Source organism: Nymphalis io, chromosome 17, assembly GCF_905147045.1.
Source record: "Nymphalis io chromosome 17, ilAglIoxx1.1, whole genome shotgun sequence".
NCBI classification, from domain to species: domain Eukaryota; kingdom Metazoa; phylum Arthropoda; class Insecta; order Lepidoptera; family Nymphalidae; genus Nymphalis; species Nymphalis io.
Window position 1 is genome coordinate 7,525,450 of NC_065904.1, and position 20,209 is coordinate 7,545,658.

At 32.1% G+C, this 20,209-nt stretch overlaps 3 protein-coding genes across 4 annotated transcripts in view; 1 reads left to right on the forward strand and 2 right to left on the reverse strand.

The window, feature by feature from the left end:
* LOC126774824 (semaphorin-1A) overlaps positions 1-20,209 on the forward strand; it is a 360,413-nt gene that overhangs the window by 209,679 nt on the left and 130,525 nt on the right. The gene's annotated exons all lie outside the window — the stretch shown is intronic.
* Positions 7,217-8,113, reverse strand: LOC126774694 (cilia- and flagella-associated protein 20-like). The gene has a single exon (XM_050496232.1). It carries the CDS (start codon positions 8,111-8,113, stop codon positions 7,217-7,219), a length of 897 nt encoding a protein of 298 aa, XP_050352189.1.
* On the reverse strand, positions 8,485-9,459 carry LOC126774695 (cilia- and flagella-associated protein 20-like). Its single transcript, XM_050496233.1, has one exon. The coding sequence runs from the start codon at positions 9,457-9,459 to the stop codon at positions 8,485-8,487; it is 975 nt and encodes a 324-aa protein (XP_050352190.1).

Consider the following 20,209-nt stretch of genomic DNA (forward strand, 5'->3'; position numbering starts at 1 on the left):
TCTTATCCCCGAACACTTGTTTTTGTGTTGCAAGTTATAAAATTTTCTAATGTATTTTTGTTCAGTAAATAACCAATATGAGCGTATCTGTGCATGACAGCGGCGCAGATTCACAAGCTAAAATACGAGCAGGCTGGGCACGTAAAAGTGACCCGCTTTATGTACCGTGAAGATAGTGTTGTTTATGATTTTATGTAAGCTTAGTGACTGCCTATGGCTTTCCTGTTATAATGTTGCTATGAGTTTCAAAGAGGTTTTATTGAAAAAATATTTGATTAAGATTTCACATTGAAGATAATTGAGAACGTAGAACTAAATTCGAATTTAGAAATTGTGGAGCACGTGTAAAATGTCAAAAATGGTAAGGTGCTGTGATATTTACTAACATTCGGGTAAATGTAGTTATTTCCTTTAGATTATACAACAAACCGCTTTGGAGAATACGCCTTATAGAATAACCTCTAAAACTTTTTAAGAGGATGAATAATGACTCACTAATAATGACTTTGCTCAGCAGTTGATATAATAAAAGGCTGTTACTGATGTACATTGGATCTGTTGTTTATTATGTTGACTTACTTATTTCATACCTATCCTTACCGATTCAGCAGTGAATGAGTTTCACCACTGTCCCTAGATAAAGCTGATAAGTAAGAGCAGTTTTTTTGTCACCAAACATTTTGTTATTAATAACCCTTCACCAAGCGACACATTATACGAAACTACACACAGCTTGGAGCTGTAATTGAATCTGCATCCACAAGTACATAGCTCCTTTAATTCGGGTAAGTGTTGCGGTAGAGACAGCATATAAATCTGTTAAGAGTCTGCGAATTAATTTCGCCAGTCTACTTATCTCGGTCAGCGAGCGCTAAGGATATTTTATGTGCTCAGCAGTCAACTGTTTTAAACTGCTTATTAACTCCATATTTTTACATTAAAATACCTTCGTAAAGATTTGTTTTGCTGACTACGTTATAGCCATATTGCTATAATTATTTGACTATGTATTCTTAGTATATAACCTTTCGTCGTATTTCACGTTTAGAAAATGAGAACAATCATAACTTCAGAACAAATTAGTTTTTGTTAGAATTTGTCTTTTTACTAATTTAAAAATAAATATATTGAAGTGAATATGTTGAAATTCATGGTCGTTGACCTGATTAGGTCCAGTGTTAATAGAAATATATATTGTAATTTATAATATAATTGATATATCTGTTTTATTGTAAACTAGCGCTTGGCCCGCGACTTCGCCCGCGCCAGAATCGAAAACCGAGTTAAACGGGATAAAATGGCCAAAATATGTTGATTTCAGCTGTGATAAAGCGTGAAGAAATAACTAATATTCACAACATACACAACCTTTCGTATTAATAATATTAGTGCGTTTATTATTATTCTAGTAATTAAAGAAAATAAATGTCAAAAAAAAAATTATCGGTTTTTTCTTCCGATTCACATTCGAGAAACTTTTGAAGAATCTGTCTAAAATTGGCAGGCAGGCAGGCCATACCGCTGAATAAAACAGCTTACCTCATAATTGAATTACTACATGGCATAATCAATTTAAATGTTAATGTAAACGTAATCTCGTAAAAGGTCAAAGTTTTCTTTTTCTATTGTTTTTTTCTTAGTATATTTTAAGTCACGTTTATAAAAACATATTTAATATTTTAGTTTATTACAAAAAATGTATTATTCTTTTTATAAACGTATTCATATTTCAACATATTTTTTTCAGATTGTAAATAAAGAATAATTTTTATATAAAGAATAAAGAATATTTTTTATTCAGCAATAAGCATGGAAGTCTGTCATTAGTCATAACGCTCTGACGTGTGTTCATAACTTTCCATGCAAAGCGACGAGAAATTATTTTCGTTTTTCTTCAACTGAAATTATAATAACGACGTCTAGTACCGTCTTACAAAATACATTTTCTATGGTTTTAGGCTTTTAAATGATTATAAATAACTATAATGGTGTATCGGTCTGTAAAAGTCGTAATTTTTTGTTGTTAATTTTGTGAATATGCCGATAGTGTTTCTTATATCAATAAAAAAAATATGCTGCTTAAAATTTTCTTTTCTCTAAGTTCCGTAATATATTTATACATGTGATTATCCTAATTAATGTGTTTGGCTAGCTTAATGACAAATTCCATTAAGATCGGTTCCCAAGTCAAGTCGTGAAGAGCTAACTATTTGATAAACAGAATTACTTTCGCATTTATAATATAAGGTTTAATATCTTACACCATAATTATTATTTTTTACGAGGATTTATAGTCAATTTTAAAATTAGTAAGATATTCGTCTTAACAAATATTTGTGTTTTCATGATTCCTTGAAGTATGTCCTAATTGTAACTACAAATTTATTACAATAATGATCTATTTCTAATCAACTTGAATTTGAACGGATATTAGAATTCAATGCACAGATATTGCTTACCTTATAGCGTTCAATAGAGCGCATTGTACCCAACTAGTACTATGTCGGTAATTTTTATTGATACAATTACTTAATATGGGCCAGCTAGTCAGCTAGTCTTAGTTAAATTTTAATGCTTTGCTTGTGGCAAATATTTATTTAATAATCATTACGAACACCTGATTAAATCGTTAGATCATATTAAGACTTACTTCTGAACGCTCAAAATAGTTTTGTCAGCTCAGATAAACATTTCTGTAAATGAAATTAATTATCAAATTTAAATTGACAAAGCAACACAAAAATATAAGAAGTTCAATATATTTGTCCTAAATCATATTTCTGTTGACGCTACTATAATACCGATGCCAGTCACGTTCACCTTGGCTGTACTTCGGATGGATTATGCTCCCTTTGTCGTAAATTTTACAACTTCAAAAATTAGGCTCCGTGAGCTGACTAGATCTAAGAAACACGTCTACCGGCAAATTGTTTTAGCACTGTGGCTGGCTAATAATTGACTTGTGTAACTTTAATTGAATTTACAATTGCGTCACGAGTTGGATTTTAGGATGTAACATGTTATGTTATATTCAATTCATTTGCTCTCTTAATAGCTTTAAGTTGAATTTAATTTAGCTCATATTATTACACCAATATTACGTGACACTCGACACAATGTACATTGATGTCAATTAACTTATTGTAAACGTTGATAAAAAAGGCAAATAAAAATACATTCATATATGTTATTTAAATTAGAGAATTAGTCCAGCCATATCTACATACATATAAATATGTACATAAATTTTTACTAACGCAAGAGTAATAGATTTGTGTAGTTGTAAAGTATTTTTTTCATTATTCTTGGCGGTGACGGAAAACATGAGGAAAACTGCATTGGTCTATTTTTACTGAAATTAGGCCACATGTGTATCCACCACCCCGCATTGGAGCAGCGTGGTGGAATAAGCTCTAAATCATCCTCAAAGGGAAAGGAGTCCTTAACTCAGCAATGGGACTTTCACAGGCTGTTACTTTACTTTAAGAATAGCCACGAATTGTAGGGCTAATACATTATATTACATGTACTATGTTTCGACAGCTTTATTCAAAAGAACAAAATGTGTTTCTATGATGATCATGTGACATTTCTATACTTTTTGTTATTTTTATTATATTGCTTATTTCTTTCGCTCTAATAATGTACAGCGAAAGATTAGCTGCATTGCTAATAAATTATAGTCGTTGGTAAATAACGAATGACTTTGTTTTGATGAATTCAATCATTTAGGATGATCAAATTCTGACGCTAATTTATGAAATTTCATATTATAGAGATACCAAAAATCTTTTGTCTGTCGAATGCCTAATCACAGAAGCATAGAAGACTTAATCACTTAACCTATATCTTCTATCTTTCAGACGTTTTTTAGTATTAATTAGTGTTCCATGAACAAATTTAAGGATGACATTATCATTTTCAGTGGTAGGAGTATAATAATTTTTGTTGTCGTTTAATAATTTGGTATTAAATTAAAGATTTAATATTACGTAAAGCCAGCAAGGCAGACTGAAACGCCGCTATAGTTCGTTAAGTGTTGCGTTCTATGTTTAAGGCTTATGGCGGGCTAGATTCGGAAAAAACAATCAAGGTTGGTTATTTTTTTTAAGCAATGGTTGTAGTTATCAATTGTGCATTGATTGTTACATTGCCACATAGATTTTGAAAGTATTAGTTTCTATTATTAATATGATATGCCATTTTATCGTTCGACTTTTCTTCTTAAATAAAGTTATTATAGTTTTTCGTAAATGCTAAAGAAAATTCATTTTTAAAATATTATAATTAACATATATTTGTATAATATTAACTACCTATATTTAATTTTGTAGTAAATTATCTTTATTTTAACGCACATTAAGTTAAAGTTCCAAAAAAAATTAAAAAAAGTGCGTTTTTTGGGTCAGAACAATTCTAGAAATTTCAAAACGTCGAAGAAAGCTTCAATCCAAAAGGCACTTATCGTTAGACATTCACGCTGTACGCTTGTATCTTTGACCTTACAAGAATTTCACATTGCTATGTGATTTATAGCTCGCCACGCTACGGTAACTTATTACTAGCGTTTATGCTGAGGGAATACGCTAAAAGATATATGCGGTTTTGGATACATCATAATAATGTTCCAGACCAAAATGCACATTTCAAATGAAAATTTAACTTGATAAGTTTGTGAATAACTGTTTTGGTTTTTACTTGTTTATGCCGGCCTGATATTTTAATGAAAATGGACTTCTTTTCAATGGATCATTTGAATATATTTACAATAGTCATTTAAAATGTTAACAAATTGAAAGCCCTAAATATATACCACGAAAGATACTGGAGGTTTCTATTTAGTTATTTGCTTACAAAGGTCTTGCTCAATATTCGTCAAAGATATAACTGGAAAGTTATCTCATAATCTACTTGCAATTGTATGTTTGGACATTTATATTTAAGTTTAAGTCTAGATTACTTAACTTTTTTTTAATATATTCATTTTTATTGATCTGGCCGCCAAAAAAATCGACCCACCCGTATTTTTTTACTTACAAAGTTGTCATCTTAACTATGCGACGACCTAGGTGGATTGTTTTACTTATGGGACATACATTTAACATTTTATTACCCACTTGATATTGATTTGGAGGAGTTGTAAGTGTTATTGAGGATATTTGGAATATTTTTAAAGTATTGATAAGAAAACGTTACTTTGTGCACAAAGTGCATGGTTAGTTTATTTCCAGTTCTTAACGCGGAGTTATCTCGGTTCGATGTTTATTATTGATTAAGTGTATGAAACTTTGTTGAAACAATAATTTTAATAAGTTTAAACATAAAAAATGGATACTACTGAAGCAGAAGCTGCTCAAGTCGTAGCTCTTATTCATGAGGGGTTAAGTCAGCGAAATGTGGCTAGAACACTAAAATTAAGTCGTTCAGCGGTGCGAAGAGTGTACAAACGCTACTTGGAGACTGGGGAGTATCGCCGGAGACCAGGATCTGGCAGGGGGCGTGTCACGAACCCGACCGATGACCGTTTTATTGGTTTGACGTCTTTAAGAAACCGAATCTTTCGGCTGTTGACGTTCAAGGTAGACTCCGAGAAAGTCGTGGAGTGTCTGTGAGTGAAAATACTGTAAGAAGAAGACTTCGAGAGCAAAACTTAACCCCTCACAAGCCAGCAACAGGACCAAAACTCACAGCATCCCATCGACAAGCAAGACTACAATTTGCTAGGCAGCACGTCGATTGGACACTGGACCAATGGGAGACAGTATTGTTCAGTGATGAAAGCCGAATGTCTCTAGTAGGCTCTGATGGACGACGTAACGTCATGCGAAGGCCAGGAGAACGCTACTCTCAGTGTTACATTCGAGAAACAGTCCGATTTGGTGGAGGCTCTACAATGTTTTAGGGAGGTATTTCTTTGACGGGACGCACAGAGCTGGTTTTTTTCCGTAATCGTGCTGAAACTTACATAACGGACATTCTGGAGCCTCATGTGATGCCTTACGCTGGATATATTGGGGATAATTTCCAACTTATGCACGACAACGCACGACCTCACGTCGCTAGAATTGTTAAAGACTATCTCAGGGAAGTCGAAATTCCAGTTATGCAGTGGCCAGCCAATAGTCCGGACTTAAACCCGATAGAGCACCTCTGGGACCAGCTAAAACGTACGGTTCGAGTACGAAATCCAATTCCAGAAACCCTGAATCAACTGGAAGCTGCCCTAACTGAAGAATGGCAACGGACCCCACAGGAAGACATTAAAAAGCTAATCAGGTCACTTAATAGGCGTATGCAGGCAGTGATTAGGTCAAGAGGAGGAAACACTCCCTATTAAAGTAAGATTTAGGCACCCAAATTTAAAAACAAACGGCATAATCGTTTTGTACACAAAAAAATAAAATTGCGTAAAATTTTGTGTTTTCGTGTTTCGTCACATATTTACCTAAAAACCTATTTTTTGCGCACTATTTCTGTTTTTGTACAATCCTACAATTGCATTTTTTCATTATCAATCTTAAAAATATAAATATGTGGTAGTTTAAAACCATACGATAGCTTTTTTACAAAAAATGTAGGTGGGTCGATTTTTTTGGAGGCCAGTGTATATAAACACAACTTCAATTTCTAACATTAAAGAAACCTGTACCTGCGTTGCCTTTTATCGTAGTTCCATAGCTGTTAAAAACATTTATTATTATTAAAGGTAAACGTATACTGGAGAAAGGTCGAAACGGAGCATTTTGTTTACATATTTAAAGATATCCCGGCTTACGCATTCAGCGAAATAAAAAAGAATATAGAGGCCGTGATTTTCAGATGAACCTCCTAATGAAATTCTGTTATGTTTATCATTTACTAATTCTTGTTTTTGATTATGAATTAATTTTACATTTAGTAGCTGTAATCTTATAACCTAAATTATCATGCATTCTCAAAACTAGAGTCAATTGTTAGTAGTTTTTGTAGCGTCAAATGTTTTAACCGAAAAAAAAATTAATAACATATTTGTAATGCAAATAATAATTAATATATTTTCTTTTTTCAGGTACGTAAATTGATACTGTTTCGTAAGTAATTGCTTTTACACTAATCTAAACTATATACTTAATTTATAAACTCAGACATTCAAATGACAATATATTATATTTCGGATTACAAATTAAATGCAAACTGGATCTAAAAATAAGAATAGTAAAAAACCAAAAAAGAATATTCATTCTTCTACAGGAATATCCTCAACTGGTTCTATTTTTGTTATTTGTTCATCAGTTGGTTCGTTTGTTAACACAGTTTCTTCGCCTTCTTTTGACGATACTTCTACCACTACTGTTTCAGGCGTAATATCTTCAACAGATTCAGAATGTACTGCTACGTCTTTCTCTTCACCGGGTCTAGCATCCAAAGGTGTAATAGTAGCTGCACTAACTTTACTTTCCACTGGTGGCTCAGCTACAACTGCCACAGGAGCTTCTTTAACAGGAGGCTGAGAAGGAATCTTTGTCGCCGTTTGTTCTTCCTTCTTTTCCTGTTTAGCTTTCTTTGACTTTTTCTCCAGTGGTAAATATAGTTTATAGTCCTGGGGCAATTCTTCTTCAGTATAAAGTCGTTCGCTAAAATATATTCGTCGTAAACGAGCATTAGCATGCACCTGCACACGGAGCGCTTCTATGAACTGTGTACCATAAGCACGTCTTGTAAAATCGGCTAAATTAAACTGTATTTGGTTCCATCCACCAGATAATCCTATCGGCATGCTTGTACAGAAAGGTTTAATTTTTGTCGTTGACTGAAAATTTGAAATTCTAAATCGTCTCCGCATGTTTTTATCATCTATAATGGTTATTTCAAATGAAAAATATCTTTTAAGGTTCTTGACTATCATCACAAGAAAGGGAAGTTTGATGCCTAACACTTGATTCCTCTTTGGACACGTAATAAAAGTTGTCGCAACATTTGTACTCACTATTTCTAGGACTATAGAGTTTACTTCATTATCTGTTAGGCGTTTTATATGACCATTCTTTACTTCCATGTCCCATATTGCTAGTGGATTTGAACCGCAACTGTAGAATATTGATAATAACCCACTTTGATATGTATTTTTAAACATTGTCTATTGTACTTATTTCAAGATTTCAAGCAATATTTTGACTGTTTAATATAAAATAATAACAACTTTTACTAAATGTCATAATACATTACTGACGTTTTACATTTTTTTAACAAACCAGTATTTAAAACAAAGGAACAACAAAATTTCAGATATATTAACATAGAAAATATTTTTACGGTAAAAAAATACATTTACTTAAATAAAATAAACATTTAGAGTGTTTTTAAAAACTGTATTATGTATTGCTGAAAAATTAAAGGAAATGAATATTACCAATATAATAAATAAAATATAAAGAAAGAATCTGTGAGAACTATGTTCAAGTTACTTTTTTATACTAATTTGTTTGTTTCTGTTTCTAACGAATATTAAACCGCAGTTACTTCTTCCACGTTTTCATGCTCTTCACTTACTTCTTCATTACCTTTATTTACCTCTTTATCACCTTCACCTACTTTATGATCTTCAATATTCTCTTTATTATCTTCAATGTCCTCTTTATTTATAGACTCCTCTGTTATTTGTTCTTTGTCTTCCTTAAATGATTCTTCTTGAACAGATTCAGTAACTGTTCTTGAATCTCTTCTAGTTTCAATTGACGGTGCTTTTTTAATAGAATAAATGGAAGTTTTAGAACTTCTTACTAAGTCTACTTTGCTTCTTAAACGTTCACGACTCTGTGTAGTGCTACGTTCTTTTAAAGACTGAGATGTAGACGGTTTCACATTTTCTTTATCAACTGCATTTGATTCAATGGCATTTTTTTCTTTAGCATATTTAGACGTAAGCGGAAAATATAATTTGTATTCTGGTGGTAATTGATTCTCTGGTACTAGACGTTCAGTAAAATAAACTCTACGAAGTCGAATATTAGCATTAATCTTAAGTTTTTGTACTTCAACATATTGTTTCTTATACGCGCGACGAGTAAATTCTGCTAAATTGAATTGAATTTGATTCCACCCTTCAGAAAGGCCGATAGGCATTACTGTACAGAGAGGTAGAATTTGAGTGCTGCTTTGAAAATTCGATACTCGAAACCTTCTTCGAGTTCCTGTTTCATCAAGAATAGTCACTTCGAATGAAAAGTACTTTTTCAGATTCTTCACTATCATAACTAAAAACGGCATCGTAATACCTAGAACCATATGGCCTTTCGGGCAAGTAATGTATGTAGTACTTACATTAGTTCCACCTATTTCTAAGACCATTGACTTAATATCTTGGTCCAAAAACCTTGTTATATACCCATCTTGAGTATGAGTATCCCATATAGCTAATGGTTTTGAGCCAACACTGAAAAACACCGTAAGCATCCCGCGTTGGTACGCATTCCTATACATAATTATACAATAATATTGTTTATCTTGCAGTAGATACGATATTTTACTTCAATATTGTATTATATGAGTATAAAAATGAAATAAATATATTTTAATATTCTTATTAATTGTAGTTGATAGTAATATTAAATGCGCGAATTTGACGCTGACATTAAAATGAAAAGAATGATCCAAAAAGTTTATATAATATGTATATTTTATTTAAAAAGAATATCTTAGAATATATCATTGTTTGATATAAATTTCATTGTTGAATCGGCGATGGCAGTCTCGTCAGGGGTGCAAAACCGAATATAACGAACTCGACGCCGGCGGAAATGAGCGCTTACAACAAATCCCTCCTTTATCATTTTATACTCTCGTTGGTGATAAACTTTATCGTTCACTGAATCTAGCGATAAAAGAAATTGTGACTGAATCATGGTTACTTTAGTAAATGTAAAAAATAATTGGTACTGTTAAGCGCATTATAATTGTAATCCTATCTTTATAATTAACTCACATATGAAAATCATGATAGATATTTGAACACAGGAACTTTAATAATAAATAAAATTATCAAACGAAATAATAAACTTGGAGAGCAACGTAGGAATAAAACTTTTAAAATAAAAGCTGGCTTTCGTCGTGATTTATCTTCCCATTTGTCATCCTCGACACTAGAAAAATATGTCACGCAAGCCCACAACCAACGTTCACACAGCCTGTAACGAAAATAACATTTTTGTCGTCTGTAAATCACGACTTTTCCTCTACGCCCCAGAGACGGGCCAAAAAAGTGACGCGGAGAACAAAAGTACGTGAAATAGTGCCTTCCAACTGTGACGATAAGGCTTCATTCGTATATTTCAGATGATACAGCTAATAACGTAATGTCTTACGCCTTAGCTGCGGCTATAATTTTTTGTACAATCCACAAAACATGATTTTATCATGGGGAGAACTGTTTGTTATGAAGTTAACGCGATCATCCTTCAAAACTAACGATGCAGAAAATACCACTACCGTGCAATATACGGACACAGATAATAATATACTATTCGGCTTATATCGGCTTAAATATTTGTTCTTTTGAAGAGCGCTTTAATCTTGCCGCTCATTGTTCTATATTGAAATTAAACAGTAACAAAGTTACTAAGCTACTTCAATCACTCGAAAGTTTTAGAACTGCTTTGAAAAGTATGTACAGTTAGTGGAAAAAATGTTAGGAAGTGGAAAAACGTCGTTCAGATGTGCCCGGTATATTTACAGAGCTCATTGCTCGGCGCAACGAAGCGTGGTCTGCATAATGTATCGAACGGTACGCGATTCTTGCGAAGCTTTGTCTGCGTTATTTACAACCATCCCGTGTATTCATGCGGAAATTGGATTTGTAAAATAAGACACTGTATAAATAATCTTTATCTAAAACATATCTAAGCGAAGTCGTTTGAAGTTAAATTTTGGGACGAAAAGTCCCATCGTCTTCAATTTTATTCTAAATTTACAAATTGAAGTGATTTGTTAGTTAAATTATCAATGTTTACATAATCTATTTTTGTTTGAGATATAATTACAAGCAAAGACAAATTAAGTATCCGCGCCTTTCCCATCAGCGTTTTCGATTATAATCATTATAAATTTAAGTCGTTGATAGAAGCGTTTAAATCGTTTCTTGTGGGCCGAAAATAATGGCCGTCGTTCCAGCCGGGTAGGGACAATGTATCGAAATTAATATCCGGGCCCGAAAGCCAGCGGACAAATTGTCCACCCGGAATGTGGATAATTAAAAGGGCAAGCTCGTCGTACATCGAGCTAAAAATATTTGCTGTAAGAAAGTACAACGTACTGACGAAGATTAATCTGTTAATACATAAAATTGCTACAATTGCAATGCAGAAAACGTTTTCCTTAGTAAATGTTTCCTTTAATAACGACAAACGCGGAGATTCGAATGACGTAAGCCTCTGAATTCCGCCTCATTTACAGTCTTATAATCACGTCGGATGCTGTATGGATATATATATATATATATATATATATGTATATACAGCGCGTTGCCCTTTTTAATCCTTCGCTTTACCGGTCTCGTATATCTAAAATGTCGATTAGAAGGACACTGTTTGTGCCCATCGACGTCGAATAAATTGCTATAAGCGTCGTGTCCTCTCACAGTCGATGTTACGGTATTATGATGGAAAATGTGAAATAAGTCGGCCAATTTGCTCGTGGAGGATCGATGAAGCTTAATGTACTATCAACGCGGTATAATAACAATTTATGGCCTGTAATATACTTTTCGATGCGGCTAACTTTACTGAAGATATGACAGCACTCCCGAAAGAAATCAATGCATACCAAAATTTTATAATGACGTTATAATTCAAAATACTCGATTCGATAAGTAGTTTAAAATTTTTCATTTTCGACGTACAAACTGAATGCTATTCTTGTTATACAATAATAATATTCATCAGCAATATTCCTGTTAATATAAAGCAGATACAAGCTAACGACATACTTGCCAAAAAGTTAAGTTAAAAAATTTATTGGAACATAAATTTGGCTCAAGCAATAGGAACGCTAAGTTATGACGTTAACCTCAAGAACACGCCAAGATCTTCCATCGTTTTCCACGCCAACTTAGCAGGGTATTCGTAATGAAAATTTAAAATGGAAACAAATTTTTAATCGTGTCTTATGATATTTTAATATTAAAATTTTCTTGTAAAATACTAAACTATTATTTGCTTATAATTAAGTGTGAAAAAATATTTCTTTTATTTAATATTAATCAAAGTAGTTAGGAAAAACCTTTATTAATCTAGGATTGGTTGTCTTGATTCCTATGTGTATGATTTGGGTTATCATCATCATCCTAATTCTCAAGGATATGTCATAAATTGTAAAGAGTAAATCATTTTGCTATACAAATTATAAAGAAACATTCGTACTAAAATTTATATTAAATGCTTAAAAAAAACTTATGTATCTCAATGTCAATGCCAATGTCAATGCCAATGTCTAAGGGCGTTGGTGACCACTTACCATCAGGTGGTCCATATGCTCGTCCGCCTTCCTATTCTATAAAAAACATATCCTCATTGATCGCAACACAGAGAATATTGCCAGATTAACTTAAGTAATACAAAATTATAGATAAATAATATATGTATTAAATATAAAAAAAAATCATTCACAAATATGATTCTACAACGATAAAATCAAATCGAAATATTTTATACAAGCAAAGCTACGATCAGCAGCTCGTTTATGAAGGCTTTTAAAATATTAAGCTAATATATAACATTGATATATAGAGGGGTTGCTTGGTATCATGCCAGCTTCGTAAATAAGCATGCAAGAACGTGATCATAGACTTGAAACTAACAAGACGTTTCGTATATGACTTGTTTATACGAATATGTATCGTCGAAGCATGAATTTGTTTTGATATAGTATTTGGTTTAAATAACATTACAGTACGGTATGTGTATATATGTGAAATAGGTAATCGATGCAATTTGAGATTTAAAACACAACTGAATTTGAAATTGGAATGATAAATTTTTGGTTGAATTTGAATTAAAATAAAAAAAAAATAGATCGATCAATTATCTATTAAAACACTTTATTTGAACAACATTACATACAATATCAATGTTCTTTTTTTTAATATATAGGTTAGCGCATGACTACAAGCATTGTGATATGCAATATGTGATACATAATTTGAGACTAGTATTATAATTTTATTTATTTAATCTCTAACCATCTCGACTTCACGCGGGTAGAGAAGAAGGTAGATAATGTATTCTGGATAGGATTTGCGTAAAATCCGTGACAAATTTCAAATAAATCGGGCGGATGGCTTAGGAGATCTTGTAATGAGTGGTATTTCGCTTATATATAAAGATTTAATTTCTAAAATCAAAATTAGCGGGAGTATCAAGTACTGAGAAGTTTTCTGCTATTTGTTTTAATTAGGATATAGTGTAATTATTACTACTATTTATATCTTATATGATCTTGTGCAGTCCAAAATAAAGATTGTCAAATTTAAATAATTTAGTATTTAGGGGTGATACACAATTAATTTATGTTATTTACTAGCTACACAATCCGGCTTCGCATGGGTAGAATAAGGATTTATATAAAACTTTTACATTGTAATACATATAACTCTTTTTTTATAGAATAGGAAGGCGGACGAGCATATGGGTCACCTTATGGTGGTCACCAAAGGCCCTTAGACATTGGCATTGTAAGAAATGTTAACCATCGCTTACATCACCAATGCGCCAACAACCTTGGGAACTAAGATGTTATGTCCCTTGTGCATGTAATTACACTGGCTCACTCACCCTTCAAACCGGAACACAACAATACCAAGTACTGCTGTTTTGCGGTAGAATATCTGATGAGTGGGTGCTACCTACCCAGACGAGCTTGCACAAAGCTCTACCACCAGTAAAGCTCTTTGTACACTTTGTACACTTATTATCTCAATGTACACTGTTAATTGATCAACTCAATTGGTATCTCTATTGACCTTTATTCAAGTATAATTTAACAAGATGAAACCAAATCTGAAGCTATCAAATGAATATTCGACCGAGAAAAAATCAATACGACAAACGTGACTACTCGTGTTCATTTAAAAAAACATTAATTATTTTAAAACTAGCAATTTTTTAATCATTAATATTATATCTGCGTTATAATAATTTCTTATATGCTTATTCCCTACCGTTATGATATATTTGAGGGGCGCGTCGCCGTGTAAAAAGTTAATGTAATGTGAACAGCCTAAGGAAATCCTTTCTATAATGGTAAGTGAATTTAATGGGTCGTGTGGCGCATTGTGATATGGAGAAGATATTTCAATGTCCCTTATTTCCTGTTATTGATTATATCCAATGCCTCGTTGATCTAGTGGCTTGCATACCCCGAAGTTCTGGTTTAAAGTACAGGTCAGGATCAACGAAACAGTTTTGCCTTTTTCTATCAAAAAAATTCTCAACAGTAGACCTGAGCGTAAACAGTTGTCGGTGTTCACTCTGGTCCCTTGGAAAACAAGTAAAGACGTAGTTCGGAACTATTGCACTAATTAACTTAAAATTGTTGCCATAAAAATTTAAGGATATAAAATATACACATAGTTACATAAACAAACTCATTTTGACAACAGTACATAACAAGCGACATATATTGTGAGTAAATAAGACCATTCGTTCCTTCAATTCAGTGTGCGTAAAATCCCATGAATTTTTAGTACCGCTTTGTTTTAAAGACAAAAAAGGATTGGAATTTTCATCTGGGAAATGCAATTTTAGACAATAAAGTGCACATGGCCCATTAGAGATAGTAAGTGGAGGCAGTAAACACCCTTTAACACTATTATACTTCTGTTTTCACACTTAAGGTATGTTAAGAGGTTCTACATGCTGGCAACATTTTTAAAAGTATAGTTTACTTCAAATTGTTTACATGCTCAGCTCAGGATAAATAATTATTTTTTTTATAATTATTTATTATATTACTGTTGTTTATAACTAAGCATATTTCAAGTGTTTATCATTTTGATTTTTCATATTAATATGAAAAAAAGTTGTTTATTTTAATAAATATTATATTTATATATGTATATTAAATAAATATAATATTAATTTATATTTGAAACTCGAAATCTATCGAAATTCTAGTAAAAATGTAAAGGAACGTTTGTTTAAAAGGATGTTATAAAATTAGTAAGTTCTTTATCATATTGAAAATTGTAAATAATTGCAAAATTAGAAAAAAACCCGGCTGAGTATTACATTTTCGTATCGAATAGGTAGATTTGTCTTAAAATTTACCGGTAACTAGTCTAATTTTTTGTGGCAACAATTTTTTTCTAATAGGTTTTGACGCATCACTTATAAAATACTTTCCTAATATATTAACTATATCAAATATCAATAAACTGCAATAATACGGAATGTTCTGAAAAAATCTCATCAGAATGAGGAATCCGAACTCTTTTTAAATTCACCGGATAATTACATTAAAGACACCATACATGGTTTCCTCGTTTAAAATTTAAATCTATTAAAGCATTAAACGGTTCAAAAATATACAAACTCTTTTGAACATTAAGGGGATTGGATGTCTGAGTATAAGGGTATTATGTAGCTTAGAGGTATCCTTCAGTTTTCGGCATGCTTATCCGAGATTATCTCTGGACCGTTTTTGTGAACAAATCAATAAACATCGAACTTATAGATAAAATATATAACGTATATATTATATAACATATAACACCAGTTTCTGCTCTAAGTTTCGATGTAATTTTCTTTACAGAAAACTTCTTAATGATTGGTTAAGAAATTAAAACGTAAATTCCTCAAAAAAAACAAAAACAAATATACATACTTACTTCCGCATAAAATATAATAATTAGGATTTTAATTTGAAGAATTCTAGAATTTTCTTCTTGTTCGATATTATGATTAAAATTTTAAATGGGTTTTTGATAAAAAAAAATCTAATATAAGGTACGTACTATAGTTTCATATTAACAAAATAATTTAAACATGTTACTTAAAAATTACTATTTAACTGAGCTGTTGCTTAAGTTTATATCCTTGCTCAATGATGGTAGGTATAACGCTGGATGGTATGAATGGCTATGTGGGTATGGCTTTGGTCTATCCGGTCTATCCTATATGGTTTTTATATATCTGCATTGCCAGTTTCCACAAGCCGCAATCACTTAGGTAATATTAGATTGGAGTTGCTAGTATGCCTTCCTAAATTAAATTCAAAAAGCAAAAAAAAAAGAACCTCGTCTTATCCGAATTCCAATGTTCGTTACCAACACTAATGGTTTGCAAATAACTTCAACAATGATCACAGTTATATCATTCGCAAGGCACTCATTGCATTATTCAGTATTTTACCATTTAATATTCTAACGACATATTTGAAGCGCCTTTCAATTTTTTCCTGCGCCTCTCCCGTCCCGGTGTGCGCGGAATTTTGAAAGCTACTTATTGATGTTCGCCTCTTAATCCCAACATATCACATCGACTGCTGGGTGTTCCATTTACTTTTTTTTTTCATCGATAAGCCATAGGACCGTTCTCTTGTTCTCGTCATCTTTACGACCTATAGATATCGAGGATTTATTGTCACTGATTTTCATCGATATCGATGAACTCTGTTCCCTCTGCAGTTATTTATACCAGTGAATAGATTCATAGCCGTTCGGATTAAAAAGTAAAATAGAAACGGAATATATGGATCCATCGGCGGCGCAAGTGAAATAGCTAGTGCAGGTTTGTTTAATTATCGACATTCCAGCGACGATGTTCGACAAATTGTTTTTGTCGATGTCGTTCCGACGATGTTTCATTATTATAACCACGTTATTGAGGTGCGCCAGATATGTCGACGTGTTTACCCCAATATTTATAACAGGCAAATAAATTACGTGACACGGTAATTATAAAACTTATTACAGCCATTCATAATCACCAAGCTTTACTGTACGTGATTTGTATTAATAATTACTGTGTAAAATATGATTTTGCAAATTCACGGTTTGGTGTTGAGGATGTCTATTAATTTTTTACTCGATAAATGTTTGCGCTGAAATTATTGTTGTAATTATAATGAGTTGTTACAACACTTTCATTAAATATAATTTGGTTAAACTATTGCTATTTAAATAAAATTAATTTGTTGATGTAAAATTTCATTGTGAAATTTATTTATAATGCAACATTATTGGGATTTTGTCTACCTAGCTGACGTCATAGTCACCATTTTTCATCAGGGCGGTCGCTCATATTCACAGATAATGTAGTAGTAATAGTACAAAAACGTCAACTGATTGTCATTATTATTTTATTCAGCGATATTACACAAGAGGTCTGTACGCTCCGACAAAAGGCTCGAGCAAGAATGACTCGAGTTTTATCGAATGGTATTAATAAACCAAACTAAGACCCGTACAAGCCATGTTTCAAAACAATTAATTTAGTGTGTCTTAGTTTGTCATTTTTCAATTAATTAATCTTGACAAACATTTATTTGACAACCAGAATAAGTTTTTATAATAATATTCCTATTTTATTTCGTTCCAAAATTTAATCATTTAATTATATTGAGATTTGTTTTTTATTTTGTCGTTACCGGACAACTACAACAGTTACGGAACTAAATAGGTTGGACATATAAAAATAGGTTTCAAATTTAAAAACAAATATTAGGTTATTTATAAATTCGAATCCAATTTTTGAAATAAATTACGAAACCTCGATTCAATCGTATGGTCTAAGACACAGTAGCTAACTACAAAACACTTTATCATCATTATAGGCAATTGCAATCCACTGCAGGTCATGTATCACTTATCCCAAAATGCACAAAATACTTCAACTGTTAAGATTTAATATTATTAACGGAGCGCAGTGCAAAATTTTAATATCACATGAGAAAAACCGTAGTCTTAAATTTTCCAACGGTATCAAAGAAATCCAAGAATTTCAATTCTTAGAACTTCCTCTAGTTGACTATATTACAACTATAAATCAATGGCGGTCCATTCCAACGGATTGGGTGCAGTTACCCCTACATTTACTGCTGATTCTTTGCAATCTCATCCCCAGACACCCTTCGTTAATATGGCCACTTCATTTATATGGATAAGCCGACTCGTCAGGTCACTAACTCTAATTTTTCGCTGGTTAAGACTAGTCACTTTATCGGTAAATTTTACTTAAGCTGTTGATATTTAGATGTTTTAGTTTGTTGTTTTAATAAATTGACGTAATTTTATTGTATTTACTAAATCAGTAATCATTTTCATATTATTATTTGCTATCAAATACAATTGATGCTTAAAATATTACGAACATTACGTGAAAAATAAACTTTATTATTTAAATCCATTATTATCCAGGAATTATATAAAAAAACATCGAATTTATTTTATAGATACGAAAAATTCACGAAAATTTTCCGCTCTATAATGAAAACAAAACGTAAATAGAAATTCAACACTTGTCTAATTAAATACATGGAACGTGACCTGCACAAGTTTCCCGAAGTAATTGGCCAATTTTTCCACCTCGCCCGGTTCGTAAATATGAAGCAATTATAGCATCTCATTTCACGCCTCTTACGTTTAGAGATGATGCTGTGGTGAATTTTCATAGGCCTAAACATTTTTGATATACAAATATATTTTTACTACTTTACAATAAAGTGAACTGTTATACCTACTCAAATGAAGTCCCAGTTATTAATAAAATTATTAATGATTTAGAAGAATTTTGTTTGAAGGGAAATCATTGGGCTGGCCCGTTTTTTTATAATTATATCATATATCAAGTTTTCAGCAAAGGCAGGTTTTAATATTTGAGATGATAAATAACAATTTTTTATCGCATTGGCAGAACACTTTCTGATTGCTGCCTAATTGTCTATCACAATTTTATAAGTAAAAAAAAAAGATTTATCAGGTGAAATAATTTTGATAAATCAACATAATTAGGAAAAAATAATATAAAAACCATACTAAAAAGTTATAAAAAAATAACAAAAAGCTAATATTCTATTATTAAAACAATCTTTTGATCATAACGTTTTAGCACCATATAAGCAAGAAAAGAAAATAAGGCTCGTCTCCATGTTGAACAGTCTAGACTATGTATTAAACCTCTCTGTGTTCATTACCTTATGTTACCGCTTTTTCTTTTTCCATTTCCCCCACAATTTGAACAATGGACTGATACAGGCCGGGATACCTCATATCACTTAACTCCTCTCATAACAGACGTAGGTCTTTTATGGAATGTAACTGTAGCAAATTTTAATCCCATTAGGATCAGACGGAGCTAATTACATTATCATTAGTTTCGGCACAGCGAACCGTTACAGTGTTATAAACAGAAGCAGACGATTCGGTTGTGCTACGCCATTATGAGGGAAAATATTGCCGCGTCATAAAATGAGCACTTTAAAGGATTTAAACCGCGTTTTCCATCGATGATATTTAAACTCTATTTTTATAATTTACAGTAATCGACATGATATTCCATTTTCGATTTCGAATGTTTTTTAAACTTTTGAGGGTAACTATAGAACGTTGGATGAGCAATCACCAGTGGACGATTTAACCATTTTATTCAATTTGTTCACCCTCCAAAGGGTACATGGGATGAAGATAAATACATGTCCACTAGGTTCCTGCCCGCCCATTTTGGATTTCACTAAATCCTTACAAATTATCTAAACCTTTCAGCGAAACGTTTACTCTGTTTAAATAAAAAAAAACCTTTTTTTTACTTTGGATTAACAATAGAAATCTTTGTTATTGTAAGTTATTTCAAATACATCCCAAGATTAAAATGTATTATTTGTGATATCTGTATCTGACTCGTGTAAACTCTGAGGCGAACTGCAATTTACGTACCAAATCGAGTGTGAACGAAGCCACCATTTGAAACCGCACCGCTTTTCTGATGTTTTTTGTTCACTGACAAACACCCAAGCGCCAACTTCCAACATATTGTTTTCTGTCTCTTAAGCCGATAGAAATAAGGAAGCTATTTTCATTGCGCCATAGGCGCCAACATTGGCAGATTGGGATTGTCTTTGGGTATATTTAGACAATAGTTCTTTATTGCTGGGGGAGAGAGGGCTATGGGATTGAAAAACACGAGATGCCTCTAAACTGCACTTCTTTATGGGTTCTTTTTTCTGTGTATTTTTTTCTGTAAAT